This window comes from Anabrus simplex, chromosome 3 (genome assembly GCF_040414725.1).
Source record: "Anabrus simplex isolate iqAnaSimp1 chromosome 3, ASM4041472v1, whole genome shotgun sequence".
Lineage (NCBI taxonomy): Eukaryota > Metazoa > Arthropoda > Insecta > Orthoptera > Tettigoniidae > Anabrus > Anabrus simplex.
The window spans coordinates 384,614,331-384,636,697 of NC_090267.1; the positions used below are offsets into that span (position 1 = coordinate 384,614,331).

General features: G+C 38.6%; 1 protein-coding gene across 1 annotated transcript in view; it reads right to left on the reverse strand.

Annotated features, from left to right (window-relative positions):
• LOC136866818 (E3 ubiquitin-protein ligase TRIM33) overlaps nt 1-22,367 on the reverse strand; it is a 268,047-nt gene that overhangs the window by 128,490 nt on the left and 117,190 nt on the right. Inside the window, exons 8-9 of the mRNA XM_067143924.2 lie at nt 19,973-21,378; nt 2,420-2,597 (exon numbers count right to left, since the gene is read on the reverse strand). Coding sequence (XP_067000025.2) covers nt 2,420-2,597; nt 19,973-21,378 — 1,584 coding nt within the window. The remainder of the gene's footprint in view (nt 1-2,419; nt 2,598-19,972; nt 21,379-22,367) is intronic.

The window sequence follows — 22,367 nt, forward strand, 5'->3', positions numbered from 1 at the left end:
ACTGCCCCTTTTGGTAATTGTGACCATGGTCTTAAGCCGCTTCGCTTCTCTGTTTCCGGTAAGTGTGTTCTTTCCTTTTGGTGATTTCAAGCTGTGATATGTCTGTTTTTACCCGACCGTGTTTGGTCTCTCTCTCTCTCTCTCTTGTATTCGCTTTAATTCCCTTTGGGGGCGAATGCACTACCAACCTTCTCACCTGGGAGCATTACTCCTAGGAGTGTAAGGTTTTTCTGCCCATCATCCAAAAGGCTGGTTTAGTGGCCTGGAGGACGGTGTCGGTCAGAGTACTTATCTAAATAATAATACATACCTTTTTCAAATAAGCTTGCTCTCTTTTTCCTCATCCTTAATGGTTTATGTATTGCTTTTCTTTTTAAAATCATTTAAGACCATTAGTGACAACATTAAGTAATTATACGCATTACTGAAAGCCTCCCTTGCAGCCCAAAATTGTTGTTTTTCTGGCACCTTCTTTCTTTTCCTCTGTCCATCCACTGTTCTAGTTTTATTCTTCACGGGAGCCATTGAAGATGTTAGCCTGTAATCAAATCTTAGTTTAGTTTGAAATGTTTTCCCAGCTTAATCCATTTCTCTCGAGATCCATCTTGACCTTAGACGACTCATCTGAAATTTTAGGTCTATACTCTCATTCCATTTTTTTTCTGTCCCTTTCACCACATCTCTGCAGGGTTGTGGATGTGAACTGTGTCACACATGAGGATTTTGTCCTGTTCCACAACTGAATGCCCAACCCTATGTATTCACTATTGCCTGTTTCTGTGGTGATTGGTAGTGTGGTGTGTAGTGTGTTGGAACACAAACATCCAGTCCCCGAGTCAAAGAAACTAACCAGGTGCAATTAAAATCTCTAACACAGCCAGGAAATGAACCTGGGTCCCTCTGAACTGAAGACCTTGACAATGACCGTTCAGCCAAGCAAATATTAAATTGTCACTATGCCACTTATACTCTGAACCATAACAAATCTGCCAGTTGCAGAGTAATTAGCATAGAGCGATTTGGCTACGCTGTATGAGTTGTGTAGCTGTAAGTTTCCATTTAGAAGATAGTGGGTAAGTCTACTATCTAATACTGAGATTACAGTAAAATAAAAAGTGTTAAAGGTCCACCTTTTCAATAAAATGAAAGTTTATTGCCATTTTTTTTTGCTAGTTGCTTTACGTCGCACCGACACAGATAGGTCTTATGGCGACGATGGGGCAGGAAGGGGCTAGGAGTGGGGAGGAAGCGGCCGTGGCCTTAATTAAGGTACAGCCCCAGCATTTGCCTGGTGTGAAAATGGGAAACCACGGAAAACCATCTTCAGGGCTGCCGACAGTGGGGTTCGAACCTACTAGCTCCCGATTACTGGATACTAGCTGCACTTAAGCGACTGCAGCTATCGAGCTCGGTGAATGTTTATTGATGTGAATATATATCACATAACGTTTAAAGAAGATTGGTACTAGTTTTGACGCTCATTGCGCGTCATCATCAGCCAATGAATCAATTGAGCAAAATACAACTTATCAAATAGCAATATATAACACATGATAGCACCTACAAGACAAATGTTAAACTATGACTAGTTAAAATATATGAAATATAAAATACAAGGCAGCAAATACAAGGACTAATGTTAAAAGTTAAATTGTAACAAGTTAAAACAATGAAAGCAATTCAGAGAAGGTAATACAATTGTTAAGGTATGATACACGAGAAAATAGTCCAGCTTGAGGTTTGTAGAACATAAGGTGTATCTATATACAACACTTGAATGCACCTACTAAAGCAAATTTGAAATGTAACGTTAAAATGATGAGGATATGGTGCGTATGACCATCTAAAACATATGACAGCGCTTATAAAGTCACTGTTAGATTATAACCAGTTGAAATGATGAGGTGCGTCTGACCGTAAAATATAACATTTTTGAGAAGGTATCCCAGTTGTTGAGTCTTGATAAACAAGAGAATAGTCCAGCTTGAGGTGCATAGATCATAAGGTAACATGTTATCAGTGGGAAGAATAAACCTTGTTCTCTTATGTTGTGGTAATTAACAGGCTTAATTCAGGTGGTTTCGTAGCCAATGATGTGGTCGTGTGAAAATCATAATTTGAATCAACGTCACGATTTCCTTGTATTAGTGAAGATCTAGATTGTTTAAAGCAAGATGCCGAGTGTAACTGTAATTACATGGCCCTACAGTCAGGGTAGGGTCCCAGAATTTTTAAAACATGTAATTATCCAATAATTTCATTCTGAGGGAGTAAAGTAAAACTGAACCGTGGAACTCAAAATAAAACAGCTTCTCAATTTTAGTGTGAAATGGTCACAACTGTCAAGTTATGAAGTGATACAAGGAAACAATTTATTTAACAGCATCAAGTAACACGGACAATGTAAAATCTGTCTTACCTTGTCCCAAGAGCTGTACTGCTCCTGCATGTGCAGTGCCAGCTACTTCATCAAGGCCAGTAGAGCTGTCTACCATAGGAGATTCCCCCATTCCTTGAATCTTCTGTGCCTCGGGTACCACCTCAATGCCATTGCGATCCAACTTGGCAATTGTAGCCATCAGATCTTTCACAGATTCCTAACACATGAAAGAATACAATTGTAAACCCAGGTTAGAAAGAGATGAAATATTTAAGTTTTGTAAATATATTACATCATTCAGCACCCTATGTGGATAAGCGGTAGAGTGCTGACTTCTGGATCCCAACTACAAAGGCAGTTAGATTTCTGACGGGCAGCAAAATGTCCATTTTGGACTCAATGTTGTATGTTGGAATGTAGAAGTTCTCTGGTGATACATTGTGTATACCTGACAAAATTACTTAAAACGCAGCAATTAGTTGTCCAATTCCTTTGCCATCTGGTAAAACACAATAGAACATCAAAACTGACTAGCACTCAGGTTCGATTTTTGTCGAAAAGGAGACATTTGCCATGTCAGTCAGTGTGACCACATCACTTGAAAGGTCAGTGGTGTATACGCAGCACGTGTAGCACTGAGGTAAACATGGAAAGAGTACCCATTTTTGCAACTAATCGTATAATTGTGACACTGTTGCAAAGAGAATGAGACAAGTGTTTTGAAGTGAGTCACAGTGATATCTCAAGAGTTTGGAAAAAAGTTCAGGGAGGACACAAATGGTTGCTGATCAACAATGGGCAGGACACCCACACAAAATGACGTGCAAGGATGATAGGTATTTGGTGCTTTCAGTACATCACAGGCCCACTGCTACTGCCAACTCGTTACGCCAGTATCTTCAGAGGGCCACCGGAGTGAATGTGTCAGGTTAGACAGTGCAAAACTGGCCATTGACAGAGAAATGGGTTTCTTTTGCTAGTGGTTTCACGTCACACTTCCACATCAAAGGTTTTTCGCGACATAATGATGGGAAAGGGCTATGATTTAGCAATTAGTGGCCGTGGCCTTAATTAAGGTACAGCCCCAGCATTTGTCTGGTGTTTAGGAATAAAAAATAGAAAACCATTTTCAGGGCTGCCAACAGTGGGATTCGAACCCAGCATTTCTTGAAATCAAGCTCACAACTAGGTAACCCTAACCACGTCGCTTGGTAGTACGGAGAACAGATGTCAAGGAGGCCTATGCTAAAAGCTCCTTTTAAACCACACCACAGGGAGCTTGTGCAAGATGAACAGCAACTCATAGCCCATGGCATGAGAAACAGTGGAAGCATACACTCTTTTCTGGTGAGGTCACCACAAGCTCGAACCCATACAACAGGAGCATTACAGCCAGGGGACAAACTGGTGAAAGATGTAATGAGCCCATCGAAATCTAGGGTTCAGTCAGGTTTAAAGGTGGGATCACGCTTGGTCGATGTATGGCTTTTAATTGCTATTGAGGACAATATGACTGGCCTGGTATTGAGACAACATCCTCCAAACTGTAGTTACAGGATTTTCCGCCACTGGTTTTGTCACACTAACACATGGAGGATTCTTGGTGATGTAAGGATGGGGAAGGGCTAGGATTGGAAAGGATGTGGCCATGGCAACTGCTTGGTGTGAAAATAGGAAACCACAGAAAACTATCTTCAGGGCGGCCAACAGTGGGGTTCGAACTGTTAATATTTTAATTGAAGGGTTTAGGACCATAGTGGACCAAGTGCCATTTTTACAAATGGAGAAAATGAAGGTTATATTTCAGGAACTCCTGTAATTCACAGAAACGTACTGCAGTAGAACCTCGATTATTAATTTTTTGGAGAGACCACAGAGAAAAGAGTACATAATGGGATAATGGAACAAATTAAAGCCATCAACAATTTGGCTAAACATCACAATAAAGAAATATGTATAATTATAATCTTACAAAAACTCCTACATAAATTACAAGAGTTAAAAATCTTGAAATTTTTGATATAGTTTTATCATGGAAACTGTATTAATTTTCTATGAGAACTTCTTTCAGCTTAGTAACTTTGTTCAGCCAATTTCATTGAAAATTACGCTACATGATGCCAAGCCAAGAAAGAAATTATCACAAATAGCTTTTTAGCTATCTAATCTAACAAACTAAAACTGTCAAGACAGGGGCACTGAATAGCTCAGAATGTCTGGTACAGAATAAGAAAATGCAAATTGAGAAGGGAGAAAGAAAGAAAGAAAGAAAGAAAGAAAGAAAGTTCTAAGGAAGATTCGAGAAGAGTAAAATGTAAATGGGATAACCTAAGATACTTACATTTAATAAATCATTTTTGGCATCAATTATACATCATTCACCCATACATTCATTCAAGTCAACTGTATATACTCAGGAGGAATTTATGATAAGCTGTTTTAATCGTCCTAGAGGAGCAAGACTTTTTAATATCTACCGGGATTGTATTCCATAACTCGAAGCAGTGACCAGGAAGGAATGGTTGTAGGTACTTGTTCGATGCAGTCACATTTCGAACAGTGATCCGCAGTGAGTATTAATTTTGTGAAGTGAAGAAAGAAGCCTAAAATTAGATGATAGATAGGTGGGACTGTTTGTAGAAAGCTACTGGTAGGTGAGGGTCAGAATTTAGTAGTGAAAATTTGGTGTGATATTCGAGTAATTCTGTTTTTCATGTGATCACTTCTGGACTGGAGTCAGGTTTCTTTTATTTGTTTACCAATGAAGTGAGAGTTAAGTGTGTCAAGTGATATAGTTAGAATATGAGGTTCTTTAATTTTTCCTATGTCTACTGAATGAAACCGAGTCCACGCATTATCAGGTCTGGTGGCCATGATTGTTAAGGCGTCTAGTCTACATAGTCTGACACCATGGTTAGCCAGTTGGAGTACCGTTGGTTGAAAAAAGTTTCACCACCGGAATGTTGGCCGGCAGGGTAGAAGAGGTGATGGGATACAATTTCTAACCGCTAGATTGCGTGCGAAAAGCCTGGATTCAATTCCAAACCTCTCTACAGTGTTCATATGACGCTATTGATGGTGATTTGTCCGTCAGATGGCGACGTAAAGTTTTGAGCAGACCCCTTGCTGTTATTCGACAGGAGTAGGCTATGTGCCGACACTCGGTTTCACCTTCTCCCTGACTCATTAACATCACCCCGCATCCAGACATGCAGGTAGCAGATGGACGTCAAATAGAAAGACCTACCCCAGGCAAGCTTTTAAGAATCAGTATTGAGATTTTTAAATTCAGATGTGTTTAAATTTACTGTTTCGAATTACTGTAGTTGTATTATTTTATTCCGTAAGAGGCAGTACTGTTCGAAATCCGTCTGATCTTCCGTTGCACTGTACTGGAGGAACAAAGCATCACGTCAGGCTATTACTGCTCTTATCTCACTGTTTAACCACAGAGCAGAGGAGCGAGTAACCCTTGCCTGCAGATCAGGAGCATGCTTGTCATAAGAGTCCTAATAATTAGAAGTTAAATCGATGAACTGTTAAATTTATGTTGTCGCATGTCGTCCCAAGGCAAATTGTATGCATCCTATAGGAGTTGATTTAAGTCTATATTTTTCTTGCCTCTGTACCTTATATACCAGTATTTTAACTTTATACTTCAAATGGAAGAGTTCCTAAAACATTCTACCTCTTAAGATATTAAATGGAGGTGAAGATCCAAATACAAAAATGTTCTTCCTCCGAAACTGTCTGACAAAGTTGAAATTTCACATGGTGACGGCTCTTTTATGCCCTAGATATTGAATAAGAGACAATATCCTCAATTCCACCTGTACGGGGTTTAAATGGGGATTAGTTCAAAAACCAAATGTATTCCTTCCTCCAAAATTAACTGATGTATGAAGTTGAAATTTCACATGATATGTCCTAGATGTTAATGTTATGAGCTGAAAACAAATACTGTATATTCATTTCTCTGAAAGTGTTCAATGTACAAAGATGAAAATTATCATAATTGTTCCACTTAATTTTGTGGGCTCAAAAGAAAAGGAATTTAAATATTCAGCATCTAAAGGTATTAACATGGGGCACCAGCCTGAAAATCTAAATTATGAACTCCTCAAAACTGATTTGATACACAGAGTGGACCATTTCACATCATAGTTTCCCCGTATTTCCTGAGAATTTAATAAGACATGGCTTTAAAAATTCAAAGCATAACGAAAAATCATGCACATACGTAGCTTTGCTGAAAAAGGTACTTTTCATGCCCCATACAATGGTAATTTCTTTTACATCGCATGGCCAGTGCACAGTTTTGTTCCCCGTGTCTGTTGCATGAATGCATGGAAAGTATACGTGCACATTTACGCTTGGTTCATAGTACAATCCTAGCTCTAGATTGTTGTCTGTTACTCACAGGTCTCACTATTTCTACAGCGGAAGGTCCTTGTGGACACGTGTAATTGATCGTCTACTTCTAAGTAATATGATAGATGGAGTTAGGTATTTTCTTGGTCTACAAATGATGGTTTCATTATTTGGACTGCAATTTCAGCTTTTGCTTTGAGGACTGTAATTTTGCCCTTCTGTACATTATGTTCCCATTGACTTCATGACATAGTACTGCCTTCTGGTTACATAATTGGAAATTAAATAGGGTGTTACTTTTACTCTGCTGTTGATTTTGGATTTGATCTACAGTGGAACTTCGATTATCTGTTTCCTGGATTATTCATTCAAATCATGTGGTTCTGCGAGCACCCTAAAATCAAGTTGTAAAAACCTGCATTATCTGCTCCTCGTAGAAACAATTTCCCAGATAAACCGTCTAGAAATTTCAGTCCCATCAATGCTAAATCCTCGATCGTTTTTCAAGAAACTGTATCTCACGAAAGGACGGCTATGGCATACCTATGGATCTTGGTGTTAACATCCTGTCATTGCGATAATTAAAGAAAGTACTGTACTGGAAAAGTGATCGCCGGTGACTTGCATAAGGGACTATATTGGCATTGCGTTAGGGAGGTATTGTTAAGAGAATCCTCGAAAGTCATAAAGCAGGGAATAGCCACAATTGGAAGGACAGAGAGCGCATTTGGACAGCTCTACTTGAAGACTGAACGGTTTCATCAAAAGTTCATACTTGTAAAACGCCCACATTATGTCCAGGGTTAAAAGTTTATTTTTTTTAAAAACTTTTTTCGACTGTATCGGTGAACAGGTTTTCGGCACATCCCTCAGGGCACTGTACTCACTGGGCTTTCAGGCAGCAATCAAAACTGCTCTTTCTTTACACAAATCTAGTATTTTAATCTTATCGTATACGATTAAGAAATCGAGACCAGAACAGATGTTGCACCTTACATACATAAGGCCATGGGAGGTCTTTACATAAAAATAATATATAAAATGCTATTTGTTCGGGGCGTCGACCTAGAAAGATCTTTTGCCCCTACTTGCACCATATGTTATGAACCTGCGTGTATTTGGAAATTGCGGAAGTGTAAAGTGTTGAATGTGAGGAAAGGAACGTTAAGGACGACACGAACATCCACTCCCCAGGCCAGGGATATTAATCATTTACAATTAAAAACCCCTGACCCGCCCGGGAATCGAACCCGGGGCCGCCGGGTGACAGGCGGGCGCGTTGCCCCCTACACTGCGGGGCCAGACATGGGAGGTCTTGGGATTGCCTATTACTGTTTTGGTCCTAATATAAGACTGGGAATTTTATGTTTTTGTGTTAAAATGTCGTAAAATCTGCAGTCATTTTATTTGCGCAACGTTACATTTAACACGTTATCATTTCCCACTCACACTGAGCGCGCTTTGCAGCTTATCTCAAGGTCACGAAAAACCGCAACTTCTGAAGTTATAACGATATTTTTTCACTTTCCAATATGATTCTAATTAATGATGGGCAAAATAGAATATAATGCATTCGAGAATGTCCCGTCATTGCGATAATTAAAGCAAGTAATGTACTGGAAAAGCGATCGGCGGTGAACTTACATAAGGGATTCTCTTGGCATTGCATTAGGGAGGTATTGTTAAGAGAATCCTCGGAAATCATAAAGCAGAGAGTGGCCACAATTGGAAGGACATAGAGCATTTGGACAGCTCTATTTGAAGACTGAACGGTTTTGATAGTTACATTCGAAACAAGACTTCAGAACCATATTCTCGAGTTCAACATAACTTTTAAAAGTCGGTGTTGGCCTAATTTATGCGGATCAAATGTAAGGCTTTTCAGGCGTTTGCTCTATTAACCAGCGTTTCGTCTTAGGTCTGACACTAGACTCATCAGAGTGGGTTGTGTCAGACCCTACCCACTGACGCTGGGTGTATGCAGATGAACTTATCAGAAGCCCTATATAAGTGGCACAGTCTGATAACTGCATACGGGAGATAAAACTGGAGTTTAGGGTTTCTGATAAGTTCACCTGCATACACCCAGTGTCAGTGGGTAGGGTATGACACAACCCACTCTGATGAGTCTAGTGTCAGACCTAAGACGAAACGCTGGTTAATAGAACAAACGCCTGAAAAGCCTTATATCAGATCTGTTTTTTGACATGCTCTATTGGTGGAAAAATATCTAATTCTCTCCTTGGAAACTTGGAATTTCCATTCGTAATTTACGTGGTACAAGATTTCCAAAAACGGACAACGAACAGTATGATATAGATACTGATTCCCATAGGGAACCTGAAATATTTGTCTCGAATAAGTAAATTTATAATACCAATATAAATGGTCCGTTACTGGACATGCCAGGCAGGCAGGCATCAATTTTTGGTAATGAAACAAATTCTCTCATAGTGCATTGGCACTGCCGGTGGCTCCAAGTAGACTATGCAGTGGCCTCCACGGTATGCACTAGCCATGCGTCTTGGTAGATGTGCTAAGTACCAACTGATGAGCCCAACTTAGCACATGGGGGCGAAACGTTGGCAACCAGGAATGAGTTAGCTGGAAAATTTATAATGTCCAATAACGGACCATTTATATTGGTAATACGAACAGTATACCGGTGACCAAATTACAAAGGGTAGATTTAAAAAGAAAGGGATTTCGCCATCATGCTCGGCGCTTTTGTATCTAATGTGCTTTATATTGTTAGATTAGATAATTAAAACCTACTTGTGGTTGATTGTTTTTTGGTCTGGCGTTATTAGATATTTGAAAAGTTTGGCTGATCAAAGTTGCTGAACTGGACAAAGTTTCCCCGGTAAAATTGAATGTAAAGCATCCAGATTTTTAACTTGTGTACCGGTTATTAATGTTTGAAGCCAGCCCCGTGGTTTAACTCGCCCGCCTCTCACCCAGAGGGCCCGATTTCGATTCCTGGCCAGCTCAGGCATTTTTACCTGGATATAAGGGCCGGTTCCAGGTCCGCTCAGCCTACATAATAACCTTTAATTGAGGAGCTACAGGTATCTAATGGTGAGATGGCGACCCCGGTCTTGAGAGGCAGGAATAATGGCCAAGAGGATTCATCACACTGACCATGCGTTACCTCGTAATCTGCAGGCCTTCGGACTGAGCAGCGGTCGCTTAATAGGCGAATGCCCATTGGGGCTGTAGTTTGGTTTAGTTTAAGAGTGTTTGTAATATTATAATTACACGCATTTCATTTTTGTGATGTTTAGCCAAAATGTTGATGGTTTACATTCGTTCCCAGATTTTCAGTTTTCTCCGTGTTGTACGTTTTTCTCCTGGAGTCCCCCCAAAAATGGAAATCAGGGTTTCACTGTATTGTTTTACAGATTATTTAAGACTGTATGATTACTATGGAACATTTCTTGATTGGCGGGGTGACTGTTACACAACGTGTGATGCACAACAGGGGATGATGCCTGCCTCTTCTCTTCACTGACATACTGTACCTGCTTCATGGTTCTTAAAGTTGGAGCTCCAGTTATATCGCTCAGAAAGGTACATCTTCCTAAACTCTGTAATAATACCAGGCTGCTCATAAAGTACCTGCACTAACATCACATAGAAGCAACTTTCTTTACAGGCTTTGTTCAAGGAGAAATGGTTTTTATGCCATGCATTCTTCTCATCAAACTAGCCCTTTCATTTTAAAAGACTACAGTTCCCTGTCAACGTCTGCTTTGTAATGGTTATAGGTAAGGCCCAGGGGATTTCTAGGAGTGCCTAGCATAGATTTGAGAATTTGTTTCTTCTTCTTGTTTCTTTCAACATACACCCGGTGTAAGCATACGTTTTTGCCGTTTTTAGTGGTAAAGAAAACACGCGATTTTCAAGGGAAATTAATTTTTTGTGTATCCAAAATATTGGCCATCGGCTTCTACATACTTCGCGTATCTTTTAGGTAAGTTATGAATACCATGCTAGAAAAACTGCTTGTCTTTTGCGGCAAACCATTCGTCGAGCCATTTTCCAACTTCCTCGAAATTGCTGAAGTCCCTGTTTTTATCTCCTTGTAAGATGTGTATTGTTTAATATAACGCCTTGTGTAATATAAATGTCTACATGCTAGCCTATTTCCCACATTTTGGCTGAAGATGACGCCAAACAGCGTCGAAACTAGTTCCAAGTGTAAATATATGTTGTAAATAAACTATAACATTCTTGTATTGAAAAGGTGGACCCTTTTAAGTTTCCTATCTTCCATTCTCAGTTCAATACGGACAAAAATGAAATTCTTAGATTTAAATGCCCCATTGATGCGAAGAGGTGATAGATGGCGCCAGGTCAGGGAAATACAGCGGGTGTGGTAGGATGTCCCATCCAAGAGATTTCAAGCTGTTTTTCACTGGTTTTGCTGTGCGAGATGGCGCATTGTCGTGCAACAGAATAACTTTGTCATGTCTTCTGACCCATTCCAGTCATCTTTCGATCAATGGGTGATTTAAATGAATCATTTCTTGGTGATAGCATTGTACATTGCTCGTCTTTGCACTTTTGTGGTCTACCGGAGCGCACACTGTCTGTCACATTGAAATCACCACATTTAAATTGTTGAAACCATGTCTCACATGTTCTAATCGATGGATCGTGTTCATCATATGTTTCTACCAGCAAACGGTGACTTTCCACAGCCTTTTCCTTTTGATTAATTAAGAAAAGCAATGCAAACTTTTTTTTTTCAGGCAGAAACGTCGACATGATCACTGAACAATACATCACAGACACTAGTATTTTTGTGCCAATATTCATGCTAGCAGCCTCACCTCGCACATGTCTGTACACCGGCTGGTGCCGATACTTGAACCTCGCGATCCAACCATTCAAAGCTTAAAAAATCAGTGATACCCATCTGCACTGTTAAATTACAGGCCTGAGCTCAAAACCGCAGTTCTGTTGATTGATATGTTCGAAGCACGGGCTTACTTGAACAACCTCAATAACATGCTTTCCAGTTCAGGAAACTGTCCCTCTTGCATAAGTTTCCTTTTGCTGCTTACACCTTCTTCAAATGCATGTTCTATTTCCTTCCTTTTGCCAAGAAACATGTTCAGTGTAGAGGGGGGGGGGGGAGGAGGGAATGTTCCATTTTCACACTATGTCCACACACTTCATGAAAGGATTAGCCTACATCTTGAATATGTTTCAAATTTTTATTGTTCGTTATCTGTTGTACTTTCTTCTCATCCATTATGAAAAATACAATAAAATAGATTGTAGCAACACACCGAATAAACTTTCATCACACCACTGAAATACACAAGCACGAGCAATCAGGTGAGTACACTTGCACCATACCAATGAGACACTCCTGAATACAATACAGTATAAAGAGTCACCAGATGTAGCAAAAGAAATTCTGACAAGGACAAGAACAAAACAATCACGTGTTCTCTAGCTTAGAAGACAACACATTCTTAAAACACTGAAATGAACAGAAAACTTCTATCTGCTGTAAGTACTAATAATTAAAAGAACAACGTAGTGACTGGATTAAACGAAGTTCTACAAATAAAATAGATATAATTTGTACATTCTGTCATTGCCAACACGGTTTTTCATATAACACTAACCTAAATTTCTAATTTAAAACAGAACTAAAAGTCAACTTCAGTCCATCAGTAATCAACGAATAATGTAGCGACTGGACATGGCGCTGTGCAAAATTCCAAGAAAACGCAAAGAAGACAATATGCCTACGAGTGAAACAAAGAAAAGGGGGGGAGAGAGAGAGAGAGACAGAGAGAGAGTGAGAGAGAGCATCAGCTATTACTTCCATGTTGCATCATAGCTCGAAGCAGTTCTACACCGTCAAAACACACTACAATCATCTACACTGTCAGAAACTACAAGAAATAGGAAGTAATATGACACTGTGTTTTCCAGATGCCGAATTTTTTATTTATATAAGGCAATGAAACCCAGTTCCCTAACAAATAGTACAAAGGAAATTTGATCGTTGTAACCGGGAACAGAAAACATATTAAGGGGATACATTAACATGTATTTAATAGGATCGGGACTGGGACTTCAGAAAATCAAACTGTTAAACGGGAAAATGTGGTAACCGAGAACGTGCTGTTGAGATTCCAATGTATACTGATTCATGGTCCTCCTTGAGCTCAGGCAGATAGGACTATATAACTCACCAGCAATCCCTAACTTGTTAGAAAAGAGATTCTCACTGGGACTATGTGTAAGTAGGGTAGCAACCTTCTTCACAGAATTTACTGAGCTCAGAATATTTTAAGCAAGACTCGGACCTGAGGAGGTAACGGAATCCCTGTTATATTTGACAGGTGAAGGACTCCTTGAAAACAACTTGCTGAACAAAATGGAATTAGACACGGAGTTATCAATATTAATGAGGCTTATGGAGAAAGAAAGTAGAACTGGCTTAGTCAAGAGGATGTGTCTGGATATATTAGAAGTTAATGGTATTCGGATAGAGGGAGATAGCAAGAAAGGGATAAGAGAGATTTTGATATAGTTTATTATGGATTAGGTAACAATGAATAGCCATATGATTGAGGAATGTATTGTAACTGCTAATCCCATACTAGCACAGAAGTCCAATACAGTGAAACCTCGTTAAGACGTTTCTGCAGGGGTCAAGGAAAATGAACGTGTTAAGCGAGAAAATATACTACTGAACACATGAATAAAAACTATCCAACAGGGATATGGAAACACGAGATACAATTTTTCCGAGATAAGGGGATTTTACATCGTGTATCCACAAGTACAGTGGAACTCTATGAGAAGATAGTTTTAAAAGAGGTGAAAAAACACGAGACAACAAACATGAGAACTTACTCCACTGGGGCTTATAACATAATAGTGCATTGAAAAGTGTTATAAACATTAAAAAAAAAAAAAAAAACATTTCAACAGGGCCCGTAAAAATATTGAAGTATTATTGCAAATCACGCTCTTTCTAAAACAAATGTTAGAGAAAGCCTTTTATTTTCGGTACGTGGACAAGCATCCACATCTTTCAACGGTTGGGCATATGTTGAAACTCGCACCTTCGAGTTTCGACACTGATCGATCGAAGTGTTGTCACACTGAAGTTGACGGTCGAAGGCATTCTCTGGCATATGGCCGAGTTTAAATTCCAAGTAATTCATGGCCAGAAAAAATATGTTTAATAACCCAATGGTCCAAAATATGAGGGTTAAGCCGACATTTGATTTAGAAAGTGTGTGTGATCTGCAATAATGTGCCGATACTTTTATGATCCATAGTGCAAACGTTTTTATATCTGTTGTCTGGTGTTTTACACACCTTTTATTACACTGTTGATAGTTAATAATTTCCAGAGGAAAAGGTTTTCATATTTGTTTTCTTGCCTTTTTTCATGTCTTTTAATTCTCTCATCACATTTTTATAGAAGCGGTAAATATTCGATATCTTTCACAGTAGTTGTTTATACACGACGTACAATGCACGCATCACAGTCTATCAGCTTCATTTCCGTACTGATTGGTACTCTGATATAAAGAAAGTCTAGAATCTCCACCTTATCAATACATTAGTTTATTTACTCTAAATTAGTAAATTGGTCAATACCGGTTTCAATCCCTCGGGGATCATCTTCAGTTGACACACAAAAAGAGGATTTATAAAAACATCACATATGAAAGGTTACATTTGGTGACTATTTCAATAGGGATGTAGGCAGAGAAAGTTCGTGCCAGATAGCGCTCGTGTACTACTGGGTAAGCGCAAGGCGATCGTCTTATGTTTATCCCAGTCAGCTGCGAGTAATGTATCGAACGTGACCGACATTTCTGAGCTAAAGCCGATTGTATCTTCTCTAGTTTTACTCCAAGACTATATTAATGAATTGTATAGGTATATCCCCTGGTATATTACGGACGATTTTCAGCGTTTAAGCCTTAAACAGCTGCAAAATGAGCTACGGACCAGAAACGCTAAAACTAGCAAGAGGAAGGAAGAATTAGTACCGGTACAGCGGTAATTAGAAAATTCTAACACGCTTTATTATCCAAATAATGAATAGGAGTCAGCATGCCTTTTCCTTAAGATAACAATTACTTGAGTATTGTACATTGATAAATATATAAATGTACCTCCACAAGACTTAAATCATAAATAAATATTTAAACATCCACTTGCTCCCCGTGCTTATAGACTTCGATTCATGTACTTTTTAAGGTTGATAGGTTACATGAAACTGCAGATACAGCATCTGTCCACCACCAAAGGCATGTGAATATTCTTGAGTTTCCCAGTGCCGGTTCCCTTTAATATTTGACCATCAGCCATAAGGTGAATATCACTATCACAAATTTGCATCTGATGGATTATTTAGCATTTAGAAAATCGGAAATAGATGGAACATCTGTTTCCAACTACAAATCATTGTGTTATGTTGGATACAGACTTTTCAGTGGAAAGTTTGTTTTGTTTATAAAAGGTTGAAATTCTAAAATGCACTGATGTGAAATCTGAGTACACAAAACATAAGACCTATGATGTGAAGTTTATTTTAGGATTACCTCGTGATATTATAGGAGAGGAATGTGAACGTTTTGCTGGAGCAGGCCCCAAGGCATGTTGTAAGCATATTGCTGCTGTAAGCTACGCATTAGAGCACTTCCCCAAGACTGGTATTATTCAGTGTTCAGAAACATGCAGCCAAAATTTATAAACTTTTCAGCATCCCCCTACCAAATGGTTGAGGCCAGTTAGCCCTATGAGAGTGGAATGTTTGCCATTGGAACAAGTTTTGCTATGTATAATCTCAGTTGCACTAGTTATAACTCTAGTTGAGGAGCATTTCTGTCTAAAAGCAAGGGGGCTGTTTTCAAGGATATTTTCTCTATCAGGCCAAATGTTCAACTCTTTAAATTGGCAGTACATGAAATTAATCCAAACATTAAATTTCTCCCAACAGTAGTTTTATGGATTCCGAAGTTAAGGCCTAGCTCTTAGTCAGATTTGTTGTCCTTAGCTTCATAACAGTCAAGCAGAAACACAGTCTGGGTTCAGGAGGGAATATCTGTAAATGATATCTGTTTTCTCCAAGAACAGCAAACACCACATTATGATGTTGGACGTCTACAAACCCTGTATAAAGCAATATGGCATCACGATTACGTATTGCTTGCTCAACAACCAAATTGCCTGTAGAATTTTTTGAGTGCTGGTGTCTTTGAAAATGGGAGTCACAAATGTAACATTCACATCTTCGCTTATATTCACGATTTCTTCCCTTACTTCAAGGGAGGTTATTTCTGCATATTCCAATATTGTAGGCTTATCGTGGTAATCAGGCAAATTTCTGGTGAATGGTCCCTTCACTGTTTTCATTGTGATCGTGGTCGACGGAAAAAGCGATGGAACAGCGCACAGTTTTAATCTTGCTCTCTCACCTTTAAATTCAAACGCATAAATCCGGCGGTTGTTATCAAAATGCCTAAACAGTCTATCGGTAGAAAATAGGAATTATTTCCCTTCGTAAATCGCACTTGCCCAACAAAATTTTCGTGAAGTCACCGGGTTAAAAATAATGGGAACACCTCTTCATACTTTCGGTCAGATTTTTCTAACTGAAATTTTTCCTTCTAATAGCCTGTAACCATTTCTTCCTCACTTCTTTATTTTGTGGAAACTGGTGAAACGAAAATGGGCTTCCCTGATATTTTCAAAGAGGAACGCTGCAACAGCTTGACAAAGTCAGGAAAATAACAATTTAAGCAACTTAAATTCGTGGATATTTAGCGGCATGAGTACACAGGAGACAAATGAAGAGCGCATTGCGCTTACCCAGTAAAACAGCAGTGCACTCTGTCAGTGCTAGTTCTATACATTACTATTAAATCAAGTGCTGAAAGTTATGTCATTAAAATATTAGTGGGTACATCTTAGTTTTTTAACGTGCTATTGCATGAGGTATATTGGCTCACTGTGTCTAAGCTTTTTGTACATATAATGGGTTCTACACTTATTCACATCTGGTATTGATAATATTACATTCAATATGATTGATTCATATGATTAAAACATTAACAAATATCTTACTAAAATGGTAAAAAATATACATCATTTGTTTAAGACGTAATTTCACTTTGTATTAATGTTTGGAGTATTCCACTTTTTTTAAAAGTCCATTGGAGTAAACATAGGAAAAGCTTAATTAAAGGGTTAATTAAAAATATATCCTTCATTACTAAAAATACTAGTATGTGATACCTTATTAAAATGGATCCTTCATTTCTAAAGTATTGATATGTGATACCTCATGTGTTTGTTTTATCATGTATAAAATGGGGTTTACATTTCTAAACAGTAGTACTGTAGCTTGTTACCATCTATAATACATATGTAATATTACGATCTGACATAGCAGCCAACTGAGAATGTTTAAAGCATAATCTAATGGAATGAAACCAATTCCTTCTTTTTACTGTTTGTGTTTTACTTTCAACTGGTGGAGTGCATAACATATGCGTGTTGTGTTAGATGTATATTATTGTTGAATTTGTTGCAATTTGTAAACTGCTGCTTTTGGTGAAGTATCTTAGTCTATGGATGTCATTCCATCACAAACGCTCCACCCATCCCTCCAAACCTCCCCTCCGCCGCCACTAACTACAGTCCCAGGATAACACGCAACAGATCTCGACAGGCAGCCACGCAAAGCATACAGTCTCAACATTCAACGTAAGTAACAACATATAACTTACCTTCTACACCTTTATTATACACCAACTTACACACCTACTATTTCCGCTTGCAGATAATTAATCTACAACACACAGAAGCCTTCATGCCATTACCATAAAGTGCAAATTTAAATTCCATCAAGACGCACGGCACCTCGAACGAGCTTCACTTTGCAACAGTCACCATTCAACCAGCAACAACACACTAACAATTTCCTAATGACATCCATAGACTAAGATACTTTACCAAAAGCAGCAGTTTACAAATTGCAACAAATTCAACAATAATATAGATCTAACACAACACGCATATGTTATGCATTCCACCAGTTGAAAGTAAAGAACAAACAGTAAAAAGAAGGAATTGATCCCATTCCATTAGATTATACTTTAAACATTCTCAGTTGGCTGCTATGTCAGATCGTAATATTACATATGTATTATAGATGGTAACAAGCTACAGTACTACTGTTTAGAAATGTAAACCCCATTTTATACATGATAAAACAAACACATGAGGTATCACATATCAATACTTTAGAAATGAAGGATCCATTTTAATAAGGTATCACATACTAGTATTTTTAGTAATGAAGGATATATTTTTAATTAACCCTTTAATTAAGCTTTTCCTATGTTTACTCCAATGGACTTTTAAAAAAAGTGGAATACCCCAAACATTAATACAAAGTGAAATTACGTCTTATTGACATCACAATAACCAATAAGCTGTGATATACCTCTACAACAAAATACTTTTAAGACTCTATAATGGACTCGTTATCACTAATGTGTATGAGTGAAAAATCTTATTCCACATTTTGTAATACAAGTGTAGTATGATCAAAAAAGACTCTAACAATAAGTACTTTTTAAACAAATGATGTATATTTTTTACCATTTTAGTAAAATATTTGTTAATGTTTTAATCATATGAATCAATCATATTGAATGTAATATTATCAATACCAGATGTGAATAAGTGTAGAACCCATTATATGTACAAAAAGCTTAGACACAGTGAGCCAATATACCTCATACAATAGCATGTTAAAAAACTAAGATGTACCCACTAGTATTTTAATGACATAACTTTCAACACTTGATTTAATTGAAATAGTCACCAAATGTAACCTTTCATATGTGATGTCTTTATAAATCCTTTTTTGTGTGTGTGTCAACTGAAGATGATCCCCGAGGGATTGAAACCGGTATTGACCAATTTACTGATTTAGAGTAAATAAACTAATGTATTGATAAGGTGGAGATTCTAGACTTTCTTTATATCAATGCACGCATGTCGAGAAAGAAAAAACATATCAAGCGTTTACTTATAACTGTTGTATAGTTTTTATTTGTGTATTCAACAGTACGTTTTATCACTTAACAGATCATCTTACCTCTACAGAAACATCCCCGTGAGGTTTTACTGAATGACCTAACCTATGAAATCAGTCATCCACTCTATACACCGTATTTTGAGGTGGATCACATTCTTCCTTAATTTCAATACATAGCATTAAAATTACGTGATCATTTATTTCAAGGTTTATTTCTGACGTGTTAGCAACTGCTATATGCCACGTTATTTACGTATTTATTACGGAAACAGGTTCTTTTTCATTTCAAATTGTGTTTACGGAACACTAGGCGACGAGTATTACTAATCAACTCCGACATCGCCTAGAGTTCAATCTTCAACGAAAGAGCTCACTAGTACACATAGTGAGAAAACTAACCGAAGATGATCAATCGCATTCAATGTAATCGCTGGAGTGCATAAATATCAATAACGGATATATCACACACGCTTAATCGCTTGTAGTAATGGATCCATCAGTGATTAGTTTCTCACAATAACCGAAGGATTGAACATAGTTTAATATAGGGATTTTCAAGGGACAGAAAAGTCTGTCGTTACAACGGAGTTCTTGCTATATGTCGTACTCGTTATAGCGGATTTCTACTGTATGAGCTTCTATATCTTCCCCACATTTACCCATCACCGTTTTGTATCCTTCAGTTCTATTTTCAACCACGCATTGAAATCACCCATAAGCACTATCCTATCCTTGCTGTTGACCTTGACACGGTGGCAATTCATGATTGACTGAAGAACATCTTCGACAATGTGATAGCTATCCTACACGGATCAGTGGGAAAAGTATGGGCCCACCTAGACTCTCAGAGGGCTCTGCATTGATGTGGATCTGATAATTGTATTCTGAAGCCTGGTGATATATCTTTTGTGAAGTTTATTAAATCTACTGCTACATTTTTTAAAGATACATAATAGTGTATGACACAAAGAAAGAAAGAAAGAAAGAAAGAAAGAAAGAAAGAAAGAAAGAAAGAAAGAAACAATTTTGATCTGTATGCTTTGTCCAATGTTGGCAACCCACACATCCGTGAAACTGATGGTTATTATTTCTAGTAATAAATCATCTCTCTCTCTCACCTGACAGAAGGTATCCAAACTTCTTTCTGCATCTTCTACTCTCCCCTGGCTGGGACTAGGTGTCTTGGGAACTGAAGAGGTAACAACTTTATTATTGCCATCACCTCCACTATTCCCTGTAGTGGTAGAGGGTGCAGCTGTCCGCTGTGCCTGAGGCAGCATCTGAGTCTTTAAGGTGATCTTAAACGACTCATCAATAGGTAATGCTGCTGGAGGAGGACGAACTGCATTATGACCCATACTATTCTGAGGCTGACCAGAGATGTTTCCATTTAGCATTCCTGCACCTTGTTGGGGAATGTGCCACTGAATTCCTGCACTAGCAGAGTGTTGGTTAGAACTATGAGGGCTTTGCACCCGTGTATGAAGAGATTGCCTCATGCCCTGATTGTACATTAATCCATGAGGTGAAATTCTGGTCTGCTGCGGTGCCTGTTGCTGATGATGCTGTTGTTGCTGCTGCTGCTGCATATGATACAACTGAGGTTGTTGTTGTTGTTGTTGTTGCTGATGATGCTGATTGGGATGTTGGTTTGGGTAGCGCTGCATTCCAGAAGGGTTATAAACTTGATTACTGGCTATACGATAACCTGAGGGAGTAGCTACATGTTGATTCTGGTTTACTAGATTACCACGAATCACTGGAGAACCACCATTAAAATTTCCATGATTTTGATGAGTAAGTAAGCCTCTGAGATTAGGATTCATGCTGTCTGGGCCCAGTGTCTGAGGGTGAGTTGATGATGTTACTTGTTGGTGAGGTTGAAGCATACCCATAGACTGAACAGTAGGAACATGTCCAGTAGGGCTAGTAAGCCTTAAGAGATTAAGGTTACGAGATACTTGTACTGGAACAGCCATACTCTGATGAGGTGAAGTTCGATTGTTTTGTAAAACTGGCTGCATACTTTGGTGGGGGGACATACGATTGTTTTGCATGTGAGGTGACACACGATTCGATGGGTATTGTGGAGGTGGTGGTTGCTGAGGTGATGGCTGCTGTTGCTGCTGTTGCTGGTGGTAATGTTGAGGAGGCGGCTGAAGATGAGGAGGTTGTAGGGTAGGTCCTGGCACTTGTGGAGGCATCTGATGGGATGAGGGAGGTCGCTGCTGTTGGTGCTGCTGCATATGAGCTTGATGATGTGGATGCTGAGGCTGCTGCTGAGATGACAGAGCAGGAGGTGGAGGTTGCTGCGGCAGAGATGGGTGTTGCTGTTGAGGTGGAGGATGGGGCTGCTGTGGCTGTTGCTGTGATTGTTGTGGTGGCTGCTGAGGAGTGACATGAGTTGAAGAACCCGGAGACTGGGAAGGCTGTTGTTGCTGCTGCTGTGGTTGTTGCTGGATCACAGAGGAATTTGAGGCATACATACGACCATCAACAACAATACCACCGATGGCAGATATAACTGGAACAAACGCACACATTTTAAATATAGAATGAAAAACTCTGCGAACAGGAATACATAAATAAATAAAAAATAAAAAAACCAGTGTTATTAAAAAAAAAAAAAAAGAAACTAGGGAAAGATAGTACTCTACTACAGTAAAACCTCATTAATTCGAAGTCAATGGGACACTAAAATCAGACTTCGCATTATGTGATTTCGAATTAACGATTGCCAACTTGGAATTCAGAAATGCTAACCCTTGCTGCATCACAAAATATTCTAAGATCCTTTAATGCATGCAATCACCTTGGTTCACAATTAAACCTCTCAAATGCCACGGGAAAAAATGTATTTCCAAAATGTATTTAACAAGGTGCATTTATTGAAATAATGCTCTTGGACAACGCCATACAATGTCAAACGTAACCTCACACACGGGAAAAATTAAAACATGATTCAAAGAGTGATCTAATGTGTACACACAATGCAATTTAAGTACAGTATAAAGCACTTGCATAGGGGAGACAACAAGACTGTCCAAATTGGAAACACATGACACCAACAAAATAAACTTTAAAAACCCAGACATATATTTCACACAAATATCAAGAATAATAATTGCAAATGTTTAATGAACCAGTAGGTTTTTCTTGTCATACATTAGGCTTATTGCCTTTAACCCTTTCGCACTCAGCGCGCCGATCTATCGGAGTGAGACGTTAATGCGAGAATGCTCACGGCGCCGATACATCGGCTCTGTCCTTATTTAGGGATTTTGGTCATTTGCGTGGCCGTTAAATCGTAACAGTTGATCGTGATGGTACCTTAAAGTGTTGAATTTGCGTTTTACTCTACAGATATATCCACCAGCCCTGCAAAAAAAATTATTTTCGACAAATGATATCTGTTGACCGTGAATGTTTATGTTGTGGTTATTTGAAGTTACAGCTTATAAATCTCATGTTTATTCCGTATTGGCTCAACACAACTAAGACTAAGAATCTAAC